The sequence below is a fragment of the Capricornis sumatraensis genome, chromosome 3 (genome assembly GCF_032405125.1).
Source record: "Capricornis sumatraensis isolate serow.1 chromosome 3, serow.2, whole genome shotgun sequence".
NCBI classification, from domain to species: domain Eukaryota; kingdom Metazoa; phylum Chordata; class Mammalia; order Artiodactyla; family Bovidae; genus Capricornis; species Capricornis sumatraensis.
In genome coordinates, this window is record NC_091071.1 from 128,915,208 (window position 1) to 128,942,418 (window position 27,211).

Genomic DNA, 27,211 nt, shown 5'->3' on the forward strand with positions numbered 1-27,211 from the left:
AAGGCTGGAGGTGCTATTCACTCTTAGTTCCAGCCAGCCTTCTGCTTTCAGAAATCTGAAAGTAGAGGCAAGAACTGGTCTTCGATTAGTATGACCCCTTAAACACAAGAGAACTCAGGTTTCATAAAGCTACTGAGATTTGGGGCATATCTTTTATAACAGCTAACATTTTCTTAACACACAGTGGGTATGATCCCAGAAATTATTAAAGAAAATCAGTCTTATTACCACACAGTAATGTTCACATATTCAATCATTTAGAAAATTAAATATCAACCAAAACACTGTTTTTTTTAAGGCAGATAAAATTCTTTGTCCTATATAAGCTATTTTCATTAAAATACCTTTTAAATGGACAATAATTTAGTGATATAAAGTAGCATATCTTTAATCAATTTTCAAAGATAAATCCTCTTTGGAAAGAGACGTTTTGGTAATTTTGATAATTTGATAATTACTCAAAAATTCTCTATGGTTGCAACATAGAAATGTAGAAATACATAACTATTTTAAAAACACTGCCTACCAGTTCAGGTCATTTAAGAAATAATATTCTTTGGATTATTATGCACATTTTAATATCTATATTTCTACAATACTTACAATAATGTAAACACTCTTTCCCGTTCCTGTTGGTCCTACAAATATTGAAGGCTTTTGATGGGTGGTCAACAATTCCATTAGTGCAGAGTATCGAATTGTGTCCAGAGTTGGCACAATGATTTCATTAAACATCACATCCTTAGGAATTGGAGGAGCTTCAGCTAACTTCTTTACCCATGGTTCCCATTTTCCTATTCCCTGTTTACAACAAATAACCAAATAGTGAATGTCATGTTTTAAAATACATTCAGAAGCTCTGTACTTCTGCATCAATGCAGAAGAGACGAAAGATCAAGACCAACAATCCTTGATATGTATACATTTGTTTTTATCCTTTAAAACTCTTCACTCTAAGTTTTTAAATTTTGTGTTAAATTAAAGAGATACTGGGGTTGTGTATGGATAAAAATGAAATGGCAATGATGTAATAATTTGATGTCCTGGAACCACTGATTATATCAACACAAAGATCAGTTACTTTTGCCAAATATTAGATTCTTTAATAGCATTGAGAAAACTGATCTAATCAATGTGTTAAAGAGTAAAGAATATTATTCAATAAACGTAACCAATACATAGTATTTTTCTACACAGATCATCAGCTGCATTTGTTTGACTTTTATAATGGTACTTGCAACATCAGCTTATTATTTCAAGCAAGATTTCTTTCTCTTTTAAAAAAATTTTATGGGAGTATAGATGATTTACACTGTTGTGTATCTGCTGTACAGCAAACTGAATCACTTATACATATACATATATCCACTCTTTTTTAGATTATTTTTCCATACACATCATTAGAGTACTAAGTAAAGTTTCTGGTGCTATATATAGGTCCTTATTAGTTATCTATTTTATTTATAGTAGTATGTCTCCTTTTTTAATTGTAGTAAGGAAAAAAAACACCTAAAATTTACCTTCAACCATTTTTAAGTGTATGTCTCAATATTATTAGCTAAATTATTAGTGTTGATGTGTAAGAGATATCCAGAACAGACAAGATTTCTTAATATGAGATTATTATTATTATGAGGTAACATTACACTGTATCTTTGCATCCTATTAGCTTTGTGAACTAAAGTTTTCATTTGCTAAGGCAGCGTCTATAACAAAAATTTCAAAAGTATGTTAACTCTCCTTAGAAAACCACCACTGCCCTCCTAGAAAATCCAGTATAAGCTTGTGGTCATTCAAAGTATATTAAAATCCAGACCCATCTTCCTTCACATCTTCCAGTATCCCACAACCCAGCCTCACTGATGAGTCTACTGTTTCCAAAAATGCCCCAGGTCCCTGGACCTTGACATATGGAACTCTTTTGTCCTAGTGTATGGATCATCAAAAAAGCAAGAGAGTTCAAGACAAACATTTATTTCTGCTTTATTGACTATGCCAAAGCCTTTGACTGTGTGGATCACAATAAACTGGGGAAAATACTGAAAGAGATGGGAATACCAGAACAACTGACCTGCCTCTTGAGAAACCTGTATGCAGGTCAGGAAGCAACAGCTAGAACTGGACATGGAACAACAGACTGGTTCCAAATAGAAAAAGTAGTACACCAAGGCTGTGTATTGTCACCCTGCTTATTTAACTTATATGCAGAGTACATCATGAGAAATGCTGGGCTGGAGGAAGCACAAGCTGGAATCAAGATTTTCAGGAGAAATATCAAAAACCTCAGATGTGCAGATGACACCACCCTTATGGCAGAAAGTGAAAAAGAACTAAAGAGCCTCTTGATGAAAGTGAAAGCGGTGAGTGAAAAAGTTGGCTTAAAGCTCAACATTCAGAAAACTAAGATCATGGCATCCAGTCCCATCACTTCATGGCAAACAGATAGGGAAACAGTGGCTGACTTTATGTTTCTGGGCTCCAAAATCACTGCAGATGGTGATTGCAGCCATGAAATTAAAAGACGCTTACTCCTTGGAAGGAAATTTATGACCAACCTAGATAGCATATTCAAAAGCAGAGACATTACTTTGTCAACAAAGGTCTGTCTAGTCAAGGCTATGGTTTTTCCAGTGGTCATGTATGGATGTGAGAGTTGGACTATGAGTGCTGAAGAGTTGATGCTTTTGAACTGTGGTGTTGGAGAAGATTCTTGAGTCCCTTGGACTGAAAGGAGATCCAACCAGTCCAACCTAAACAAGATCAGTCCCGGGTGTTCATTGGAAGGACTGATGTTGAAGCTGAAACTCCAATACTTTGGCCATCTGATGTGAAGAGCTGACTCATTTGAAAAGACCCTGAGGCTGGGAAAGATTGAGGGCAGGAGGAGAAGGGGACAACAGAGGATGAGATGGTTGGATGGCATCACTGACTGGATGGACATGGGTTTGTGTGAACTCCAGGAGTTGGTGAGGGACAGGGAGGCCTGGCGTACTGCAGTTCAGGGGGTCGCAAAGAGTCAGACATGACTGAGCAACTGAACTGAACTGACACATGACATTCTCCTGAAGAATTCAGGAACTCACACAAGACAGTACTGTCTTTTATTCATTTTTGTATCATTTGGATGTGTTGAGCACAGAGTAGAAAATATAAGGAGGCTAAATTTGCATTACTCTAAAAACAGTATTTCAAAGAAATCACTAGAACTTTCTAAAACTGATGAAGAAACAATGCTCCTTTGATATTCTTAATAATCTTTCTAACATGAATCTTTTGCCACCTTATAGGGAAGGAAAAATTAAGAATCAGAAAACCTGGAACAGATAGTCATTTAGAGACTGTGCAATTCTGGGAAAACCACAAAATATCTCTGAGTCTCAATTCCCTCAATGGTAAAATCTGGAAAATAATCCTATCTTTCCATTTCACTGGGAAATAAAATAAAAGTGATTGTGGGAAAACTTAATAAACTGCAAAGTGCTCTGAAAATTTAGGATATCATAAAATTAGCAAAGATAAAAAGGTATCTTGCAGTTGTCAGGGTGAAGAGTGTCTTCTGAGGTGAGTTCAGCAATATGATTCTCAAGAATTGTAAAAATTTTTTAATTGATACGCTAATTCCCATTTGATGAACCTATCTTAAAGAAACAATCAGATATGTAAACAATGACTTGCATACAAGAATACTCACCAAAGCACCAAAACTAAAACAACAAAAACACTTCCGTGTGCAAGATTAGGAAACTGAATTGATCACGGTCCACTGACATGGTAGAATATAGGGAGTTTTAGAAAAATAAGCTTTATTAAAGCAGCATCAGTGAGATAGAGTTGTTCCCTTTATTAAGGGAAGAAGGATATGAAACTGCCCAGTGAGGATATAGAGTGATCCCAATTTCACTAAAAGCTGCGTATATTTAAATAACGCATGCATGCTAAGTCACTTCAGTCGTGTCTGACTCTGCAACCTTATGAACTGTAGCCCAGCAGGCTCTTCTGTCCATGAATTTCTCCAGGAAAGAATACTGGAGTGGCCTACCATGCCCTCCTACAGGGGATCTTCCCAACCCAGGAGGGAAGAATTCACATTGGCAGGCGGGTCCTTTACTGGCGGGTATTACCACTAATGCCACCCGGGAAGCCCATATTTAAATAACACGTATGCCTAAACTTTGCCCTCAATTACTGTACTTATGGGAGCTGTTACACAAAAACAAACAAGTGAACACACACCACCCAGAGTATATTGTCCATTCTGTTTGGGAAGTGCTGAATTCCTAACAACCCATCTGCGGTCCTGCAGGAACTCAGCCCGTGAGGCGCTAACCTGCACCATGAACCTCCCAGAGGTGTGTCCTTGAGCAGTACTCATCTGCTGCTAGACTGGATGTCCTAATGTATGATTGTATGTAATGGCACAGCCGGACCAATCAGCACTTTTATTTACCCCATTTTATCAATGAGAAAAACAAGCCTTGGGGAGATTAAAAACCAGTCCAAGGCTATACAGAAAGAAGCCAGACCCAGATGTGCCTGACTTCACATCCAGCATACCATCTTCTACTCCATGCTGTCTTTTAGGTAGACAGTGGTGACAAGGTGGCCACAGAGCCAATTTGTGCTATGTGTGTCCCAGGGAAACCCTGCCTGATTGACAGGTGCAGATCTTGCTTCAAAACTCTTACCTCAGTGATAAACCGATAATCATAAATTGTTCCTTTTTCAGGGAATGGAACAGTTAGTCGTTTTGAAGATGTTTGTTCAGTTCCACTCAGTAATTTAAATCTATTTCGAGTTATATCTGAAATTGGGCCTTCCATTAGTTCTCGAAGAATCTTACTAAATTTCAACCGATCATCATCTTTACAAGAAGCACCGACAGACCAGATCAAAGAAAACAGAAAAATGCCCTGATTTGGAGAGATGAGAAGATAGAATGCATTAAAGAATAACTTTAATCCATCCTTGAAGCTTAAACCAGATCACCCAGATTAATATCTTTGAATGGAAATGAATAAATTGATATATGGTAGTAGGTAATCTCAGGATTTTGTAATAATTAGTTTTTTCTATTAAGTTACATGTCATAAAATCTTACTATCAGAGAAGACAATATAATGCAAAGCATAAATTCTAGGCATAGTAAAAACTTAGAATGATTAGTCTGATAAATCAGGTGCTAATTCAAGTATACAGCTGAACTTTGATATTAAAAAGAACATTGAGATAACTTTTTATTTAAGTAAAAGCATATTTTAACAAAGAATAATCAACTCAATATATGTTTATTAAATTTTGATACAATGTTTTGTAAAGTAAAACAAATTCGTACACTTTCATTTACCTGTTGTAATAATTATCCAAGCATTGACTGTATCATTAGAACCAAAGTCCTGCAAGCTTTCTTATGACTCAGGCAGAGGGAACAGAACAAGACACCACTCAAATAAGAGGGTCTGTTTGTTTGTTTCAAAATCAAATCTCCTTTTCCATGCCAAAGCTAAAACAGTTCTGACTATACTCATAAAAGTTGTGAACTCTAGCTTGACACCATTCATCTACACCTAGATTATTCAGACTCTTTTTGAAAACTATTTTAAATGAAATTTAAAATGCATTTCATAAAAAAAGCAGAAAAGTAACACTGACTACATTAAAAGTGCTACTATTAGCCATATGTAACTTTTTATTAAAGAAGATTCAAGGTCTGTTGATAATTTTATTCCTATATTTAAAACATTTATAGATTATATATCTTCTTGCTTTCTTAATTCTAAATATTTATATACACACATATATTTTAAATATTTATATCTCATGAAAAAGGAGAAACATTAGGGAAGAAAAAAATAAATTATAATTTGGAGGTTGAAGGGGGAAGTGAATCTTGTTGTCAAACGGTCATTGACATTTTGGGGACTGATCATCTTTGCTGTGTGCTGTGCTCAGTTGCTCAGTCTTGTCTGACTGTGACCCCATGGATTGCAACCCACCAGGCTTCTCTGTCCATGGATATTCTCCAGGCAGGAATACTAGAGTGGGTTGCCATTCCCTCCTCCAAGGAATCTTCCCAACCCAGGGATTGCATTCAGGTCTTGCACTGCAGGCAGATTCTTTACCAACAGAGCTGCCATCATCTTTGAGACTGTGCCAAATGATTCAGGGTATCAGTAGCAGATCTGTGGGGGTCATTGGCTCCACCCAAACTTCATGACTCAATACAACACCAGGCAAGGAGTTTTCCTATCAGCACCTGGTATTTGGGACCTGATTCTTTCTCACTGTTCAGCTTCCACCCATTATCCAGCCTCCAGTTCCAGGAAAAATGAGGTTAATTAATTAGGAAAATTTACTGGGGAAAGCAATAAATCCTTTTCTATTGCAAGATTCAAAGACTTACCTCATGTAAAGAGTACATGGACTTACCTCAAGTAAAGAGTAAGTTTCTCGATCATGTCTCTCTCTTACTTTGACTTCATCAGCAAAGTCACTCATAAAACAGTCTATCAGATTCATTAGGGATCGGACTAAGTTTGTATCTGAAGTAGGAGATAATTCCTGAAAAATCAGAGAAAAAAGTCTATGAAGCAGTTTAAATGAGGCACTAATTTAAACAGTATCAACTAATTTTTATTGAACTCATTTAGTTATAACAGCCAAAACATCTACAAAAAGGTGTTAGTATTATAATTCTAGTTTTATAAGAGGGAAACTATTTTTAAAGTAATAGTTCATCAGAAATGAGAGATCACCTTTTAGAATATTTTCACCTAGATGTGATTAGGTGGGACTTCAAGTTTGTTTTTTTAAGGGAAAAGATTATCATCCATACATTTTCTCAAACCATAAGATGCTTTGTTTAAAAAACTTTTTTGGAGAACTATATTAATGAAAAATTTTAAGCTTTAATAAGAGTTTTTAATCAAACTAATTAGGAAATTATTTTAATATCTGGTAGTTGACAATAAAGTAGACATTAAAATGTATATATATGGCTAATTTGGATTTTCCATTTATTTTTTAAATCTTAAAACTTTCATCCCTCTTACCTTTGTATGTTTCCTAATAAATTCAACAGAAACAGGAACCATTCTGTCAAATAAGCCTATTATAAATTCCTTCTGAATAACAGTAATTGTAGCAGGTAAAAGATTTATCCAAGACAACATTAGTGGTCTCCAGCCTAGCATATGAGGCTCCATGTATATCATCCCACATCTGGAAACCTGGAAAAACAATCACTGTTTACCACCAAGGTACTGCTTATAAAAGAAGGATGACTCAGTACATCTGTTTCTTACAGTTTTCAGGAAACTTGTGGAGGAAAAAGGCATACTTTTATACAATTTCCTCATCTAAATTTTCATGTATGACTTTACCAAATGGTCCTAGACAAAGAGGGAAATATCCCTGACTCTTATCATTGTCAAGGTATGTCAACAGACATGTCTGCCCTTGGAGAATCACAGATGGCTGTTAGAATGAATTCTGTAAATACTTTTTTTCGGCTAGAGTCAAAATTACTAAGCAATAAACACACTTATAACATTTCAAATTTATTAGCAGATGTGAAAATTGAGAACTTACAGTGGCAGGAGAAGCAACTTCTAAATCCATCGGCTCAAAAATAAGATTCATCTGTGGTGACATTTGGATAATCTCGCCACTCGTCAGACATAGCTTTTTGTTATCATCCAGCACAGTGTTCATATTCTCAATCCATACTGCATCTACTGGCCCATCAAAAATTAACCATTTCCTATCTGGTGTCTGGTTCATGCAGATGGTGAATAAAGGGCAAAAATGGTTATGGAAGGAAAGAGTTCATTCATGTTATTTTACAATTTTAAAGCGTGTCTCCTAAAACTAATTTCACCATCAAAATGTAAAGCCACCTTTGGAATAGAGTGCATATTTGTGTGAATATACATACATATTCACTAAAGAAGCCTAATATGCGCCATGGATGAGACAAATTTTAACATCTTAAGATTTTGTCTTTTCCAATGTCTCTGAAACCATATACAACATATTTTAGAAAAGTGAAAAAAATGCAACTGCCAGGGAAAATAATTTTAATTCAGACTGTCTGACTATATAGACATTCTATTTAGTATTCCTACAGATCAATTATTCTTGTGTGTTAGGTCAAATTTTCTGTTCCCTCCCCTGAATGAATTCACCCACATACTCATCCTTCTTGGGCTGAACTGTGTTGTGGTCATATAATATCTGGCATTAATATCAATATAATGTTCACAGTCCCACAGTGAGAAAAACTGATTCTCTTTTCCAGACCCTGATGAAGAAGCCATCCTGTGGACACAGATGATGCCTTGGGTTCACCTTCAGCAAATGCACACTTGAGTTGAAGTAGTGAGGGATTTGAATCCACCTCAACAACTTCTCCATCCTGTGATCAAAAGCATTAATCCACGAGACAGTGGGTCTGTCTGGACTCAAGTCGCCCATAGCCACACTCAGAAGCTAGCTCTGGAAGCATGGAAGAGTGCGTTGTCTTGGAGAGAAAACCTTCAGATCAACTTTTCCTCCTGCTGTTGGGTTCTTAAGCCTGTTAGGGTCCACTCTGAGAAACACTCCGCTGACGGTAAGCAGGTGGGCCCTGCAACAACTGGGAGTCCTCACTTCTAATCTGGCTTTACTATTTCCCAGCTGTGTGACTTGGGGACAGCTACTTGACCTTCCTGAGGCTAATATTTATGGGATGCAGCTTCCTGGAAAATATAACACATACTATGTAGCTAAGTATAAAATGAGAGGTATCTCATGATTATTTCTGTATAAGCCATGCGATAGTACACATTATCTAGAGGCTTCACACATTAATCTGGGCTGGAGCACATTTACTGCGACAAGAAAGGATCTGAGAAGTTTCATCAGTGGCCCCAGATCTCTGTGTGCCCCACCTGTACCTCCTGACACTGCGCAAGATCTCTGCCCTGTGAGAGCTGATCCTCACGCTATTCATGGCTCAAGGTCCTTCAGGAAAATAAAAGTATAGCTGCGATTTAACGTTTTTCTGTCATTACACTGACTCATGACTGCCTTGTCCTTAAATGAGTAGACAGCACCAAATTTAGGATGTATGGTAGTCAGAATAAAGGTTAACATATATATATGTGTGTGTGTGTGTGTGTGTGTGTGTGTGTGTGTGTGTGTGTGTGTGTGTGTGTGTGTGTGTGTGTGTATAAGATTTAACAAAACAATTAAATGTCTCTAGCTTAGGCCCCTTTTCCTGTAGGACTAGCCTTAACAAGCTGTCTCTATCTGATCATAGTCCATGGAGAGACTGCTAACACAACAACCAAGGTAACATTTATTGGTCTGTGGCCTTTCTTAGAGTGGGCAGCAGCCCCTCAGCAGGGTACGCCAGGAAGGGGCAAGCTCCCACTCCCCTTCCCAGAGGTCAGCAGCTGGCACATCCCTCGCGTTTTCCTCCCACAGACAGCTCATGCTCTCCCAGCACAGTAGAGGGAAGTTCTGGAGTTGGTCTGCCATTTGCGCTTTCAGCCCTGGAGTCTATCTAACAATTAGTAGGTGTGACAGTGACAGCCAGCTGAGCAGCAGGGCAAAGAATGTTACTGATGGATCAAAAGGCTCCTGTTATTCAGATGCTCTCCTTGCTGGGTCACCTAGCCTGGAAAATGAGCGCCAGAAATGCTCTCCTCAGCCTGCTTTCCTCGTGCCCTTTCTTCTGTGCATACTGAGGAGGATATGCCTGCCCCCATGGTCTCTGGCCGTCTTTGTAGACTCACAAGTGCTCTTCACAGAAACTCTGCCACACTATTCAGTACTGCACTTTAAATATGTACCTTGAACTATAAATACAAAAGTTTACTCGAAACTGAAAAAATCAGAGCTCTCATAGCCTTTCCAAGTAGAAATGCAAAGTGTTGGCACTTACCGATGAAGCAGCGAATGCTCTGAAACTGACAGCAAGGATCCCGTCGGACCACTCATGGGACACTAAGTCAAACTGTCCATACAGCTGGCCCATGGTGACGGACTTTGGATTTAAAACAGTAATCTGAACCTTGTTTTCTTCCATTAACCCCTTAATAGAAAACAATAATTTATTTATTGAAAAGAATACTGTCTTTATTCATGGAAAACATGATTGTGTATATAGATAAAGATAATCCTAAAGACTCTAAAAGAAACTATCAGAAGTAAAGAGTTCACTTAACAAGGTTCCAGAGTACAAGGTCATTATCTAAACACTGACTGTATTTTCTAAATAATGTCAATGAAAAGCTTAACAATAAAATTTAGAAGTACAATTTACAAATGGATTTAAAAACTCATAAGATACTTAGGGATAAATCAGTAAATGTTGGTCGAGATCTATAAATAGTTGTTATTATATGCTTTACGGGTTAGATATTCTTTTCTGTTTTTCCTTACAAACCTTAAAAATGTTAACACCATTCTAAACTCACTGGCATTACAAAAACAGATCTGGGGCTGAATTTGCCCCATGGGCTGAACTTGGATGATTCTTGCTACAAAACATTCTTTGAGTGAAAATTAAATAATTAAAATATATGGAAATATGTACCATTTTCATGTTGTGAAAAAGTTGATATTGTTAAGTTGACAGTTTCCACTAAAACCTTGAAAACTGTTCTATGGAATTAATAAGATATTAATAGACCTAGGGCATAAGCTTTTTTATGTTTCTAACTGATAGTTTTTTTTAGAAGAGCTTTAGGTTTACAGAGAAATTGAACAGAAAGTATTGTATATATATTCACATATATTCCCTCCACTTCCCACCCCACACACAGTTTCCTGTATTATTAAAGCCTGGCATTAGTGTGGTGCATTACTATGAGTGATGAACTGATATGGATATCTTGTTATTGACTAAATCCCATGGCTTACTAAGGTCTACTCTTTGTATTGGACAGTTCTATGGATTTTGCCAAATACATTATATCATGTATCCACCATTACAACATACACAGAATAGTTTCACTGTGCTCTACTTATTCACGATCTTTTTTTTTTTTTTTTCATTTCAGATCAGTTCAGTCGCACAGTCGTGTCCGACTCTTTGAGACCTCATGGACTGCAGCATGCCAGGCCTCCCTGTCCATCACCAACTCCCAAAGTTCACTCAAACTCATGTTCATAGTCGGTGAAGCCATCCAACCATCTCATGCTCTGTCATCCCCTTCTCCTCCAGCCCTCAATCTTTCCTAGCATCAGGATCTTTTCAAATGAATCAGTTCTTCACACCAGGTGGCCAAAGTATTGGAGTTTCAGCTTCAGCATCAGTCCTTCTAATGAATTCAGGACTGATTTCCTTTAGGATGGACTGGTTGGATCCCTTTGCAGTCCAAGGGACTCTCAAGAGTCTTCTCCAACACCACAGTTCAAAAGCATCGATATTTCAGCACTCAGCTTTCTTTATAAAGTCCAACTCTCACATTCATACATGACTACTGGAAAAATCATAGCTTTGACTAGACGGACCTTTGTTGGCAAAGTAATGTCTCTGCTTTTTAACAGGTTGTCTAGGTTGGACATAGCTTTTCTTTCAGGCAGCAAGCATCTTTTAATTTCATGGCTGCAGTCACCATCTGCGTGATTTGGAAGCCCAAGAAAATAAAGTCAGACATTGTTTCCACTGTTTCCCCATCTATTTGCCATGAAGTGATGGGACCAGATGCCATGATCTTAGTTTCCTGAATGTTAGTTTTAAGCCAACTTTTCACTCTCCTCTTTCACTTTTATCAAGAGGCTCTTTAGTTCTTCTTCACTTTCTGCCATAAGGGTGGTGTCATCTGCATATCTGAGGTTATTGATATTTCTTCCAGCAACCTTGATTCTAGCTTGTGCTTCATCCAGCCTGGCATTTTGCATGATGTACTCTGCATAGAAGTTAAATAAGCAGGGTTACAATATACAGCCTTGACTTACTACTTTCCCAATCTGGAAACAGTCTGTTGTTCCATGTCCAGTTCCAACTGTTGCTTCTTGACATGCATACAGATTTCCCAAGAGGCAGGTCAGATGGTCTGGTATTCCCATCTCTTGAAGAATTTTCCACAGTTTGTTGTGATCCACACGGTCAAAGGCTTTGGCGTAGTCGATAAAGCAGAAGTAGATGCTTTTCTAGGACTCTTTCTCTCTCAATGATGCAATGGATGTTGGCAATTTGATCTCTGGTTCCTCCGCCTTTTCTAAATCCAGCTTGAACATCTGGAATTTCACAGTTCATGTACTGTTGAAGCTTGACTTGGAGAATTTTGAGCATTACTTCGCTAACATGTGAGATGAGTGCAATTCTGCAGTAGTTTGAACATTCCTTGGCATTGCCTTTCTTTGGGATTAGAATGAAAACTGACCTTTTCCAGTCCTGTGGCCACTGCTGAGTTTTCCAAATTTGCTGGCATATTGAGTGAAGCACTTTCACAGCATCATCTTTCAGGATTTGAAATAGCTCAACTGGAATGCCATCACCTCCACTAGCTTTGCTTCTAGTGATGCTTCCTAAGGCCCACTCAACTTCATGTTCCAGGATGTCTGGCCCTAGGTGAGTGATCACACCACTGTGGTTATCTGGGTCATGAAGATCTTTTTTGTATAGTTTTTCTGTGTATTCTTGTCACCTATCTTAATATTTTATGCTTCCATATCTTTTCTGTCCTTTATAGTGGCCATCTTTGCACAAAATGTTCCCTTGGTATCTCTAATTTTCTTCAAGAGATCTCTAATCTTTCCCATTTTATTGTTTTCCTCTATTTCTTTGCATTGATATTTGAGGAAGGCTTTCTTATCTCTCCTTGCTATTCTTTGGAACTCTTCACTGAGATCAGTCTATCTTTCCTTTTCTTGTTTGCCTTTTGTTTCTATTCTTTTCTCAGCTATTTGTAAGGTCTCCTCAAACAACCATTTTGCCATTTTCCATTTCTTTTTCTTGGGGATGGTCTTGATCATTGTCTCCTGTACAATGTCATGAACCTACATCCATAGTTCTTCACGCACTTTATCTATCAGATCTAATCCCTTGAATCCAACTGTCACTTCCACTGTATAATCGTAAGGGATTTGATTTAGGTCATACCTGAATGTAACAACAGACTAAGTTCAACTCTCCCACACTGCTTTCTGCCCACCAGCAGTGGAGCTTGGGGCATGAAATACCAAACTGAGGAAAAGATATGGGAATAGTAATATGAAGCAGTAAAATAAACTCAAGGTCATTGCTTTCTTCTTTGTTCCCAGAAAGGAAATAACAATATGTCATCCTTAACTCAGAAGCACGGGAAAGCTCTATTAGAATATCTCTGTCAGGACAAAGTTGCTGCCATCAAAGAGAGATTTTTGTCCCAAATGCAGCAGAGCTAGTGTGAAGCTGCAGGTTGCAGGCAGTGACTATGAAGCCACATTTACCTTACCACAATGTCACTCTTCGAATTTCCTGGTAATGAATCACTTTGAGGCTTTATATTGTCCCAGAATACATGGTCATAACCTTCATCTTTTAAAATCTTTTAGTGGCACCACATTTGGCTTTTAGAGATTTATTTTTATAGCAAAATAATTAGTTCATATAGTAATAAAACAACAAAGGAGGAAGAATGCAAACAAAAACTCAGCAAAAGAAGGCAAGACAGATAAAGGGAAAGGAAGGGAGGCGAAGAAAGGAAAGCACATGTAAGGATAAAAGCATGAAGGGAAAGATGACAGAAATAAGCACACATCAGTTTGATAATAAATACAAATGAATCTAAATTCCCCAATGAGAAGATAAGGCCATCAAATGGAGAAAATAAAAGTCAAACTATTTACTCTCCATAAAAAAGTAAATCACAGTGACAGTCAGAGTCACAATTACCAAACATGGGCAAATATGTATGCAAGGAAAAAGCGGGGGTTGCAATACTGAAACACAGGGGATCCATGGCAAATAACACAAGTACATAATACTATACTGGCTGAAGGGGGAGGCTCCACAATGAAGGTATAATGATACAAATCCCACTTGGCTACAAACGTTGAAACATATGTGGCAAAAATTATTTGAAATACGAAGATAAGTAGACACAAATGCAGTATTAGTTGGAGAATTTAAAACAGCCTCACGCCTTTAGCATATCAAAGTAGATCAAACTGAGTCAACTAGGACAGTAATTTTGAATAATACAATTATCATTATTTACTATGCTTATATACATATTCTATTATGCATACACACAACACACACACTTCAATTCAATACCACTAGCAGACAGCACTAGAGGAAGTTTGCATTATGAATCTGAACACCAAGAAAATAAAATACACTCTCCTATGAAATTATAAATTATTCTAGCAAAGTATAAGGTTTTTTCACATTTTCAGATTTTTTTATACAATGAACATGTTACCTTTATAATTAAACTTTTTAAAAAAGAACCAAAGGCTTTGAGGCAAATCTGTGGCATATTCTTTCTATGCTGAACTTCCTACTTGAATCATATTACTTTTCTATTTTCTCTGTATTTTCATAATTTTAAGTTGCTGCATTAAAGTATCCTTTTAAGTGACCATACATTCTGTCTTACACAAAGCTGATTATTGGTAAATTGATGTATTAATACCACACTTACCTTTTCACATAGGTCATTTAATGCTCCAGCTAAGACGCGATATGCACTGGTTTTTCCTCCAAATGGTTCTCCAACAATCATAAAGCCATGACGCACAATCATCATTTCATATATCTGAAGAATCTTCTCAGAAAAGAATCCGGTCATTTGCAAATTCATGGAGTCACAGTTGTCTTTGATAGCTCCCAGCAAATCGTTGTAATCTGGTTTTGGTAATTTCACCCCAGGAAACAAATCTGAAGTAATTCCCTGATGATAGGTGATTTGGATGTTTATACTGACATTACATAGCTATAAACTCTCATATTATCTCTCTCTATATGTTTGTATGTATATGTGTACATCTATACACATATGTATATGTTTATAAACTTGATAAAATTTCTCACATCCTCATATTTAATACTGATGAAAATAGAGCCATTAAATAATAGCTCAGTATTTTTAACAGCTTCATAGAGGTATGACTGACATACAATGAACTGCTTATATTTAAAGGGCATAATTTGATAACTGAAACCACCAACTCAGTGAAGATAATCAACATATCAACCATCGCCACAAGTTTCCTTATGATCTTTTGTAATCCTCCTCTTCCCTCTCCTTGACACCTACCTCCATCCCCAGACAATCAGCACACACACTAATTTGCTTTCTGTTTCTATTTTTAATTTCATTGCCTAGACTTTAATAGGGATGAAATTACACATTATGTGTACTACTTTTTTTAAATCTAGCTTCTTTCACTCGGCATAAAGGTTTGAAAACTCAACCATGTCACTGCACATATCAATAGTTCATTGCATGGAAGTAGTCCACCATACTGAGGTGCCGGTTTTTAAATCCATTTTCCTGCTGATGGACATTTTCATTGTTTTTCGTTTTGGAAATAAATAAAGATGCCATGAACACGTACACACAAGTCTTGGCATGGACAAATGCTTTCAATTCTCTCAAGTGAATACTGAGAAGTGGAATACTTAGATAGTACCCTCAGATGGTAAAGAATCTGCCTGCAATGCAGGAGACCTGGGTTCAACTCCTGGGTCAAGAAGATCCCCCAGAGAAGGGAATGGCAACCCACTCCAGTATTTTTGCCTGGAGAACTCCATGGATGGAGGAGCCTGGTAGGCTACAGTCCATGGGGTTGCAAAGAGTCAGTCACTACTGAATGACTAATGCAACACAATGGCAAATATGTGTCTAACATTTGAAGAAACTGTCTGCTTTCCCAAATGGTTGTCTTATTTTAAATTCCCCTCAGCAGTGTATGAGAGTTTCAATATTTGGTATAATCAGTATTTTTTAATAAGTGTGTAACAGTATCTTGCTATGGCTTCAATTTGTATTTGCTAAAAAGTAACACTTTTGTGTTACTTTTGTGCCATATGTATATCTTCTTTAGTGAAATGTTTGTTCAAATCTTTTCTTGTTCTTGTTCTTTAGTCGCCAAGTCATGTCCAACTCTTCATGACCCCAAGGACTGCAGCACACCAGGCATCCCTGTCCTTCACCATCTCCCAGAGTTTGCTCAATCTAAAATCTTTTGCCTATTTTAATGGGTTTATTTTCTTCATGGGAAGTTTTGACCATTTGTTAAGCATTCTACTTACAAGTGCTTCACCATACATCTAACAGGCAACTATTTTTTATAGCTCTAACTTGTCTTTCATTCTCCTACAGTGTATTTCAAAGAGCAAAGTTTTTCATTTTGATGAGCCTATTTTATCAATTTATTGTTTCATGGATTGTGCTTTTGGTGGTGTATTCAAGAAATTTTTGCCTAACCCAAATTCACAAGAGATTTGTCCTGTTTTCTTCTTCAGATGTTCTAGTTTTACTTTTTTTCAGTTAAAAAGTTAAAAGATGAACATTATCTGATTTCAAGGCTTATTATAAAAACAGTATCATACTAGCATAAAAATAGACAAAATATAACAATGGAACAGAAGAGGGAGACCAAATATAGATTCAGACACATACAAAAACTCATTCTCAAGCAAAAATAATCCAGTAAAGATTTAAAAAAATAGTCTTTGAACAAAGTATGCTAGGATACCTGGATTTATCAAAATAATGAACTTGAATCCATACCTCATATCATACATAAAAATTAGTTTAACAGTATTTTAATCAGTGTAGTGGGTAGTATGTTAATCCTGTTAGTGTTCCTCAAAAATTTATGTCAGAATGTCACCTTATCTGGAAATAAGATCTTTGCAGATGTAATTAGATCAGATGAGATCCTACTGAACCCTAACTCCAGTGACTGGTATCTATACAACATAAAGGAGAGGAAGATGCAAACTCAAAGACTCCTGGAAACAAGGCCATTCTAGTGATGGGGACAGAAGCTGAAGCCACCAGGGAACCACCAATGACAAGCCAAGGAACATCAAAGATCGTCAGCAGCCAGCAGAAGCTAAGAAAAAGCAAGGAAGGGTTCCTTCCTAAAGAATTTTTACCTTCTTTCAGAGGTAACCAACAGCTTATTTCAGACTTTTATCCTCCAGAACTGTGAGAAAATAAATTTCTGTTGTTTTAAGCCACCAGGTTTGTGGTGCTCTGTTATAGAAGCTTTAGAAAAATAATATAATCACATAATATAGAATTGGAAAGAATTGTAATTCCACATATAGTTTATATGAAAATATAAAGTCACTTTCAAGGTCTAAGAAACATTCCTTTATAAACCACTAAGGCTATTTCATAAGCATTATAGCAACTTAGGGTTTCCCTGTTGGCTCAGTTGGTAAAGACTCTGCCTGCAATGTGGGAGACCTGGGTTTGATTCCTGGGTTGGGAAGATTCCCCTGGAGAAGGGAATGGCAACCCACTCCAGTATTCTGGCCTGGAAAATTCATGTCTGGGGAATTCATGTCTGGCCTGGAGACCTCAGTCCATGGGATCGCAAAAAGTCAGACACAACTGAGCGACATTCATTTCACTTCACAGCAACCTATGTGAGAAATACAACTATTCTTTTCACTCTGAAGATGAAAGCGAAAATTCAGAAGAGCTTACCATGAAAGCATGCATTTGAGTTATACCTTAGAACAGACAAACTTTCAGTTTGACCACTCCTAAATTTAATTCTTTAAATGCTGTTACAGAGAAACCGACTCCAGTTCAGAGCAGTAAGTTTCCTTTGGGTAAAGGAGAGACAAAGGCAATGCAGTAGGATGTAGCCTGGCTAAGTGGCTGCAATTCTCCTTCTGTCATATACTGGCCAAGACCCCAGGTAACTTATCAACTCTACTTCGCTTACATCGGCTGTAAAATGGAGATAATGACAGCTCCTGTCCTACTGGGGGCGTGTTAGTTGCTCAGTAGTGTCTGACTCTTTGCGACCCTATGGACTGTATCTCACCAGGCTGCTCTGTCCAGGGGATTCTCCAGGCAAGAATACTGGAGTGGGTTCAGTTCAGTTCAGTACTCAGTTATGTCTGACTCTTTGCAACACCATGAACTGCATGCAGCACACCAGGCCTCCCTGTCCATCACCAACTCCTGGAGTCCACCCAAACCCATGTCCATTGAGTCGGTGATGCCATCCAACCATCTCATCCTCTGTCCTCCTCTTCTCCTACCCTCAATCTTTCCCAGCATCAGGGTCTTTTCAAGTGAGTCAACTCTTCGCATCAGGTGGCCAAAATACTGGAGTTTCAGCTTCAACATCAGTCCTTCCAATGAATACCCGAGACTGATCTCCTTTTAGGATGGACTGGTTGGATCTCGTTGCAGTTCAAGGGACTCTCAAGAGTCTTCTCCAACATCACAGTTCAAAAGCATCAATTCTTCGCTGCTCAGCTTTCTTTATAGTCCAACTCTCACATCCATACATGACCACTGGAAAAACCATAGCCTTGACTAGACGGACCTTTGTTGACAAAGGAATGTCTCTGCTTTTTAATATGCTGTCTAGGTTGGTCATAACTTTCCTTCCAAGGAGTAAGTGTCTTTTAATCTCATGGCTGCAGTCACCATCTGCAGTGATTTTGGAGCTCCCCAAAATAAAGTCAGCCACTGTTTCCATTGTTTCCTCATCTATTTGCCATGAAATGTTGGGATTCCCTGGTGGGTCAAATGGTAAAGCATCTGCCTGCAATGCGGAAGATCTGGATTTGATCCCCAGGTTGGGAAGATCCCCTGGAGAAGGAAATGGCAACCCACTCCAGTATTTTTGCCTAGAAAATTCCAAGGATGGAGGAGCTTGGTGGGCTACAGTCCATGGGGTCGCAAAGAGTCGGACATGACTGAGCGACTTCACTTCACTTTGATGGAACCAGATGCCATGATCTTAGTTTTCTGAATGTTGAGTTTTAAGCCAACTTTTCACTCTCCTCTTTCACTTTCATCAACAGGCTCTTTAGGTCTCCTTTGCTTTCTGCCATAAGGGTGGTGTCATCTGCATCTCTGAAGTTATTGATATTTCTCCCAGCAATCTTGATTTCAGCTTGTGCTTCTTCTAGCCCAGTGTTTCTCATGATGTTAAATAAGCAGGGTGACAATATACAGCCTTGACATACTCCTTTTCCTGTTTGGAACCAGTCTGTTGTTCCATGTCTAGTTCTAATTATTGCTTCCTGACCAGCATACAGGTTTCTCAAGAGGCAGGTCAGGTGGTCTGGTATTTCCATCTCTTTCAGAATTTTCCACAGTTTATTGTGATCCACACAGTCAAAGACTTTGGCATAGTCAATAAAGCAGAAATAGATGTTTTTCTCGAACTCTCTTGCTTTTTTGATGATCCAGCAAACGTTGGCAATTTGATCTCTGGTTCCTCTGCCTTTTCTAAAACCATCTTGTACATCTGAAAATTCACAGTTCATGTATTGCTAAAGCCTTGCTTGGTAACCATGCCCTTCTCCAGGGTATCTTACTGACCAAGGAATCAAAACCAGATCTCCTACATCACAGGCAGATTCTTTATCATCTGAGCCACCAGTGCTTAGGAGTAACTATTCATAAAGCTCTTAGAATAGGGTTGGGTCCATGCATAGTAGGTCTACCCATAGTTGTAAATGCACAGTGTTTGCTAAGTAAGCAAAAATATCCTCAGATTGTTCAAATTATTTATGGTTAACCTTAAAGAAGCAGACAATTCCATATCTGGTAGTTAGTGGTTCTCAATCAAGACCAGTTCCTTTCACAAGTTCCTCTCTGCCAGGTAGAGAGTAGGGAATACATGGAGTTGTCCTTCTGGTTGTATTAATGTGAAAGTCCAGAGATACTGGGGGGACCAGGGATGCCAAGAGTTTGTAGCGTATGGGACAGTCTCTCACAACTGGGAACTATCCTATTTGAAAATGCCAGTTATGCTCCATTTGTAAAATATTGCTCAAGAAATATTTGCTCAATGAATACACAGCTATAGGAGAATACATCTAAATGAGATATAGCTCTACTTCATAAAAATATAGTTTTACTTATGTTTATTCCTGGAAAATCTGTACAGTATACTAGTACCAAAGAAACTGAGGGAAATTTTTAACAAGAAATTTTGAACCAATTCCCTGAAAACTTGATCTATAAAATATTTGCACTGTCAATTCCAAATACTAATGGGAGCTTCTTTTAGAATGATGAAACACTGTTCCCAGGGATAGCTAAGGGCACTGGAGCACACCACAGTGGCAGAGTCACTTCTCTCCTGCCTATGAGTCTTCTGATCTCAGTCTCTACACACTGGAAGCTAACTGTCCATACCTTACGGCAGTGCAAGACAGAGGAACTCTACCATGTGTCAGCAGCCCACTACCCACCACCCCCAGTCACTTCTGCTGAGAATGGGAAAAGAGAAACAATGACATCACATGACAATACAGGGACTTTAACCGTCACTCTAATAATTCTTTACAATTACTTATAATCTAAGTTTTAAATATAACAATATTATTAAACCTAGCTCTTAAATTATCCTGAAAAAAAACAATTTCATAAAAGACACTGCACTCTTTTGAAGAAATCAAGCTTATTTTTTACTTCTTCGATCATTAATTTTGACAAACATTTGCAAAGTATCCCTCTGTGTAAGGGATTCGGTGGTGTGTTTAACCAATTACTTTCCTCCATGGAGTCTATTTCCTAGTGAGATTTATAAGCAAAAATTCTGTGACTTTTGTGTGTTTATTATATTCTGCAGTAGAAAAAAGTACTACTTAAAAAAATCCCAAGTTGTTAAAAGTTACTTGTAACAACAAAGCTAGCTAAACACATTTCAAATAAAACATGGAGTGACCTATGTTTCTCTGTTTTCTACACTGGAAGTTTCACAATGGGACTTGAAAACTTGGACACTTGATAAATACATTATTACAAGACTTTTGATATATTAGAGTACAAAATATTCTTACCTCAAAGAGTGGTAAATCATGGGACAAAAATTTAGGCAAATTTACATCAATAATAGATCTAAGCAGCAGAATTTCTTCATTTTCATTTGGATATTTCAGCTGAAAGAAAATATACTCATGATAACATCTGCATCTGTTAACTGCACTCCATGCATGTTCATACACACAAGCACCCAGGCCCCAGAGGGCCTTCAAACCCATGCAAAGATGTTATTTATTTTCATTTCACTGGGCTGTTATTAATTTCAGAAATTGACAATTATACTTGTTGAATTTTATACTAGTACATAATGAAATTCTAAGTTTAACTAACTATCTTTTCATAGACACTCTCGGTAAAAAGCTATTGGTCATGATTTTCAGAGTTTGGAAGTTGCCATTGCTTCTATCCTGGGTAAGACCTTGCCTGTCCTATGCATTCAAAACCAGCAGTCAATTGATAAGTGTAAATAGTCATTAAAAATGGGGATTCATTAAAAGATTTAAAGTTAAAACATATAAATATTCACTCATTTGCCCATATTTTGGTGTCAAGGCTTTTTCTCTGAGGGTGGAGTTCTGCACAATTTTTCTTGTACAAAACAAAACCAAAAACAATCAATAATGAGTCGCTCCTCTAGATTTTTTGTGTTTTATTGTTTCTGTTTTTTAAAGATAATCATTCTCTTCAAAGATACTTAGGAGACAATCTAAATGTAGCATCCTCATGAATTGTTCTTTTTCAGTCTTACTTTTCTTATCCACATCTAATTCCAAGTGAACTTTTTAGCATTTCATCTTTACTCAGTCTTTCTTAAACAAGGAACTCAGTTTTCATAATACCAAACCTCTTCTTTTCATGCTCATATACCATCAGTTTCATTGACAATTAATTAAAGGACATAACAACAATAACATAACCAACTAGCTTCAGAAAGTTTCGAGAACAAGCCACCTGACCATAAGTGGGAGGGCAGGTGGCATGCCACCTTCTGACTGCACACTTGCTACTAGCATGCTTGAGTGTGTTCCCCTGGCAGCGTGGGGAGGGCTGGTTAATGCACTGTCACTTGAGTAGAGGGTGCTTTGGAAAATATATATTAAATTCCAAAACACCTGTGGTAAACAGAGGTTTACTAAAAACGTGGCTGAACTCAATTTGTTGCTCATGCCCATAAGATGGTTCATGTAATTCACAAAAAAAATCTGAACTCAGAAATGTTTCTCTCAACTTCTATACTTGATTCAAAATTTCACACCAAAGCTATTCCCACCATCATCAGTTTAGGTTTCCAGAACCCTCATCCTGTTCTCTGGAATCTTTCTAGTAAATTCCATGCTCCTACTTAACTGGCTTTAACTTTACAAAGTCAGTGATGCCTGGCAGTTAAAGCCTGCTGTCTCTGAATTACCAGAGCTGCCAAACCTAAAGCTAGCTCTGCTAACATGGACTTTGTCTTTGCATCAACCTAACCACACAGCAATTATGAAGTGTCAGAAGTCTGTTTTGTCAAAAGGCTATCATCTTAAAACAAACATTTAAATTGTTTCCTGATAAAATAGAAACAAACTTCAAACTATTCAAGCCAATACATTCAACAATTCTAAATTAGCTTTTGACAAAGAATGATAGGGTTCATTTGCAGAATTCATTTGCTGCATAACTTTAATAGTTCAATTCCACAGTCAAGATGTCAGTGATGACATACAGTAGAACAAAGCATTATCTTTCCCATTATCTGACCACAATGCAATCATGACACGTCAGGTTAATACAAATTGTTGCTTCTAGTTGCATTTGTTTATTACTAAAAATAATGACTTGAAGTCATGTTAGACAAATGTGAAATAGAATATCACCACTATATATCAGAATTCCTGGTAACATCATTTAGAAGTCAAAAATGCATGCCATTGTTTTTAATCACACAGGATATATTTTAAAATCCCCCACAGTCATGAACATGAAAATTTTTATAAGCTACAAGGTCAAAGTTTGCATTTTGCTGTTAATTAATCCCACGGACAGAGGAGCCTGGCAGGCTACAGTCCATAGCATCTCAAAGAGTTGGACACGACCAAAACGACTTAGCACACATGGCCTATCTTGCTTACTTTCATAAAGAAAAAAGAACAGTTATACTTTATGTTTCTACAAAATACTTCTAATCAAAAGTTACCCCAATCTTAAAATATTTGCCCTTTTAATCAATATAATTATGATTCATACCATCTTAAAATGCACACATTATACTGCAAATCCATTACTGGTGGTATGTGTGTGTGCATGCTCAGTCAATGTCTGACCCTTTGCAACCATCTGGCGCTCCTCTGTCCATGGAATTTTCCAGGAAAGAATACTGAAGTAGGTTGCCATTTCCTACTCCAGGGGATATTCCTGACTCAGAGATAGAACTTGCGTCTCTTGTGTCTCCTGCCATGGCAGGTGGATTTTTTACCATTGCACCTTGCAAACCCATTACTGCTAGTGCGTAGTTGGCTGCAACTCTATAATTCTATTAAATAACAATGTCTAGGAATTTTTTACATTTGTATTAATTATACATACATTGTTTCCTTTAAAATTACATATGTTCACATAGACTAAATGCTTTCCAAGTATTTCTCAGCAGCAAGGAATTTTATTCCTCAGTAGTACTCAGTTTCATACAATTAAAACTGTGGGATGGAACTCAAATCACTAATCACATGGCTAAAGTTTTACAAATCATAAAATGTCCTTTTTCATGTGTGCAAATGATCAATTATTTTAGTAAAATAGGGAACTTTTTTTCCAGTTGATGGAATCAATCAGTTATTGGAGCTCTGTAAAGACGCATGGTCCTGAGATTTACAAACAGGAAATGAATGAGTAAGAAGTTACTTGAGTTTCTACCTTTAGATTCCCAGCAGCGGTAAGCACTGACTTCACGGCTCTCATTCCATAGTCATAGTGATGTTGTGATGACAACTGCTCTGAACACAGGCGATATGTAGCTACAATCTTCACTGACAGTGGCCGAGCTGTGACAAAGCCACAGGAGTATAGGACGATTTCAGCAATCATAGCGTAGTCAGGCACCATCATTGCTACTGTCCGAAAGAGCGCCTATGGGAGTGGAGAAAAGGTGCTTTTATAAACAGACCATCATGAAGACAGCTTGACTCTTTATAACATGCTACAATGTTATAGCTTTTTTGCAATAATATTGTTATAATATCCATATCCTATAGGTAAAACATTTTAAAATGTGACTTCTTGTTATTGTTATATAATGAAGAAATCATTAACTTTCTATCCAAATATTTTTTCTGAAATTATGCTTTGAGAACACTTCAAATTTCTGTCATACTTAGGGTTTTGGTGAATTATTAACTCAAGTATTACGTATCCATTATGTTCTATTCCTTTGTAGAAAGTGACATGTTACAGGGAAAAAGCATTAGACTCTGCTGAGATGTTGGGTTTCTCATTGGAGCTGTTAGAAAGTGGCTGGTATTGGGAGACTGTGCTCTAAGTGAAGATCTCTAGATATCTAACTGATTAAGGTAACTCCTAATAACAAGGGTATGTTACATAAGTGATGAATTTTGAGATATTTTTTAACCTTTTTGCGTCTTCAGTCACCATGTCAGTTCAAGCATAATAAAGGGGGAAAAGCTGAAAACAAGTACGGGATGATTATTATTAGAGATAAATCCATTTTCCTAATTCTAAGATAATTTTTCCTCATGGTACTTTAAATGTTGTGGGACAAATGTTGTGTGATGGAAGGCAAATAGAAAACTGAATATATTTGGAAAAAATAAGAAAATTCAACTTTAAAAAGTGAGTTTCTATCAGGACTTACTTCAATAGCTCGAGCATGAAAACATGGCTGTCTTATACTAAAGCAGGAGAACAACAGTGTTACATAAAATGACAATATATTCAAATAATGAATAATAATTGTACAGAATGGCAGTCACGTTCAAACAGGTTATAAATACCTTTTGGGAACTAGCTAAGTTACCGAAAACACAAGGGAGGGAGAGAATAAGGACATTTTGCCTTAGTGATCTGTTATGATACTTAATTGAGAATAAAAGACTTGCATCAAGCAAGATAGTTCCAATGCATTACATTAATTACTAGCTAGAGGTCTTAGCACTGCTATTTTATCCATAAGTTTAGCATTCAAGAAAGGAAAGAATAAAATATTAAAAGTATAGAGCATGAACAAACGATTTGTAACAGAGATGCTTAAACATGTGCTGAAAACTACTACCTACCTGGGGGGTGGAAACGCAAGAGAATTACGAGATGCTTAAACATGTGCTGAAAACTACTACCTACCTGGGGGGTGGAAACGCAAGAGAATTACGAGATGCTTAAACATGTGCTGAAAACTACTACCTACCTGGGGGGTGGAAACGCAAGAGAATTACTCTAAAGATGGTACCTCTTTTAAAGGGTAGGTTCTCAACAACTTTTTTTAATCAATAAAATAGAGAATGAATGAATGAACTGGTGATTTAGCTGGTCAATGCCTAAGTTAGGGTGATACCAACTTTCTTTTGTGGTTGTTCAGTCACTAAGTCATGTCCAACTCTTTGTGATTCCATGGACTGTAGCACGCCAGCCTTCTCTGTCCTCCACTATCTCCCAGACTTTGCCCAAATTCATGTCCATTGAGTCAGTGATGCTATCTGACCAACTCATCCACTGCCTTCCCCTTCTCCTTTTGCCTTCAGTCTTTCTCAGCATCAGGGTCTTTTCCAGTGAGTTGGCTCTTTGCATGAGGTGGTCAAAGATTGGAGCTTCAGCAAGAGTCCTTCCAATGAATATTCAGGGTTGGTTTCCTTTGATATTGACTGGTTTGATCTCCTTGCTGTCCAAGGGACTCTCAAGAGTTTGCTCCAGCATCATATTTAAAAAGGATCAGTTCTTCAGCACTCTGCCTTCTTAATGGTTCAACTTTCACATCCGTCCATACATAACTACTGGAGAAACCATACCTTTGACTATAGGGGGGCCTTTGTGAGCAAGGTGGTGTCTCTGCCTTTTAATAAGCTGTCTAGGTTTGTCATGCTGTCTAGGTTGGTCATAACTTTTCTTCCAAGGAGCAAGTGTCTTTTAATTTCATGGCTGCAGTCACCACCTACAGTGATTTTGGAGCCCCCCCAAAATAAAGTCTGTCACTGTTTCCACTGTTTCCCATCTATTTGCCATGAAGTGATGGGACGGGATGCCATGATCTTAGTTTTCTGAATGTTGAGTTTTAAGCCAACTTTTTCACTGTCCTATATAGCACATTAAAAAGCAGAGACATTACTTTACCAACAAAGGTCCATCTAGTCAAAGCTATGGTTTTTCCAGTAGTCATGTATGGATCTGAGAGTTAGACTCTATAGAAAGTTGAGTGCCATAGAATTCATGTTTTTGAACTGTGGTGTTGGAGAAGACTCTTGAGAGTCCCTTGGACTGCAAGGAGATCCAACCAGTCCATCCTAAAGGAAATCAGTCCTGAATACTCGTTGGAAGGACTGATACTGAAGCTGAAACTCCAATACTTTGGCCACGTGATGTGAAGAACTGACTCATTAGAAAAGACCCTGATGTTGGGAAAGACTGAAGGCAGGAGACGGGAATGACAGAAGATGAGATGGTTGGATGGCATCATGGACTCAATTGACATGAGTCTGTGTAAACTCCAGGAGTTGGTGATAGACAGGGAGGCCTGGCGTGCTGCATTCCATGGGGTCACAAAGAGTTGGACACGACTGAGCGACTGAGGTTTTTCATAACTTTCCTTCCAAGAAGTAGGCGTCTTTTAATTTCATGGCACAGTCATCGTCCACAGTCATTCTGGAGCCCTAGAAAATAAAACTTGTCATTGCTTCCACCTTTTCCTTCTATTTGCCATGAAGTGATGGGACAGGATGCCATGATCTTAGTTTTTTGAATGTTGAGTTTTAAGTCAGTTTTTTCACTCTCTTCTTTCACCCTCATCAAGAGACTCTTTAGTTCCTCTTCACTTTCTGCCATTAGAGTGACATCAGATACATATCTGAGGTTGTTGGTATTTCTCCCAGCAATCTTGATTTCAGCTTGTGCTTCATCCAGCACAGTATTTCACATGAAGTGCTCTACATATAAGTTAAAAAAAAGCAGGGTGACAATATACAACCTTCTCGTACTCCTTTACCAATTTTGAACCAGTCCATTGTTCTATGTCCGGTTCTAACTGTTGCTTCTTGACCTGCATACAGGTT

General features: G+C 37.6%; 1 protein-coding gene across 1 annotated transcript in view; it reads right to left on the reverse strand.

The window, feature by feature from the left end:
* DNAH7 (dynein axonemal heavy chain 7) overlaps positions 1–27,211 on the reverse strand; it is a 257,234-nt gene that overhangs the window by 110,193 nt on the left and 119,830 nt on the right. Inside the window, exons 28-36 of the mRNA XM_068967281.1 lie at positions 23,853–24,065; positions 20,978–21,076; positions 14,622–14,870; positions 9,926–10,075; positions 7,588–7,770; positions 7,050–7,226; positions 6,427–6,558; positions 4,686–4,910; positions 604–801 (exon numbers count right to left, since the gene is read on the reverse strand). Coding sequence (XP_068823382.1) covers positions 604–801; positions 4,686–4,910; positions 6,427–6,558; positions 7,050–7,226; positions 7,588–7,770; positions 9,926–10,075; positions 14,622–14,870; positions 20,978–21,076; positions 23,853–24,065 — 1,626 coding nt within the window. The remainder of the gene's footprint in view (positions 1–603; positions 802–4,685; positions 4,911–6,426; positions 6,559–7,049; positions 7,227–7,587; positions 7,771–9,925; positions 10,076–14,621; positions 14,871–20,977; positions 21,077–23,852; positions 24,066–27,211) is intronic.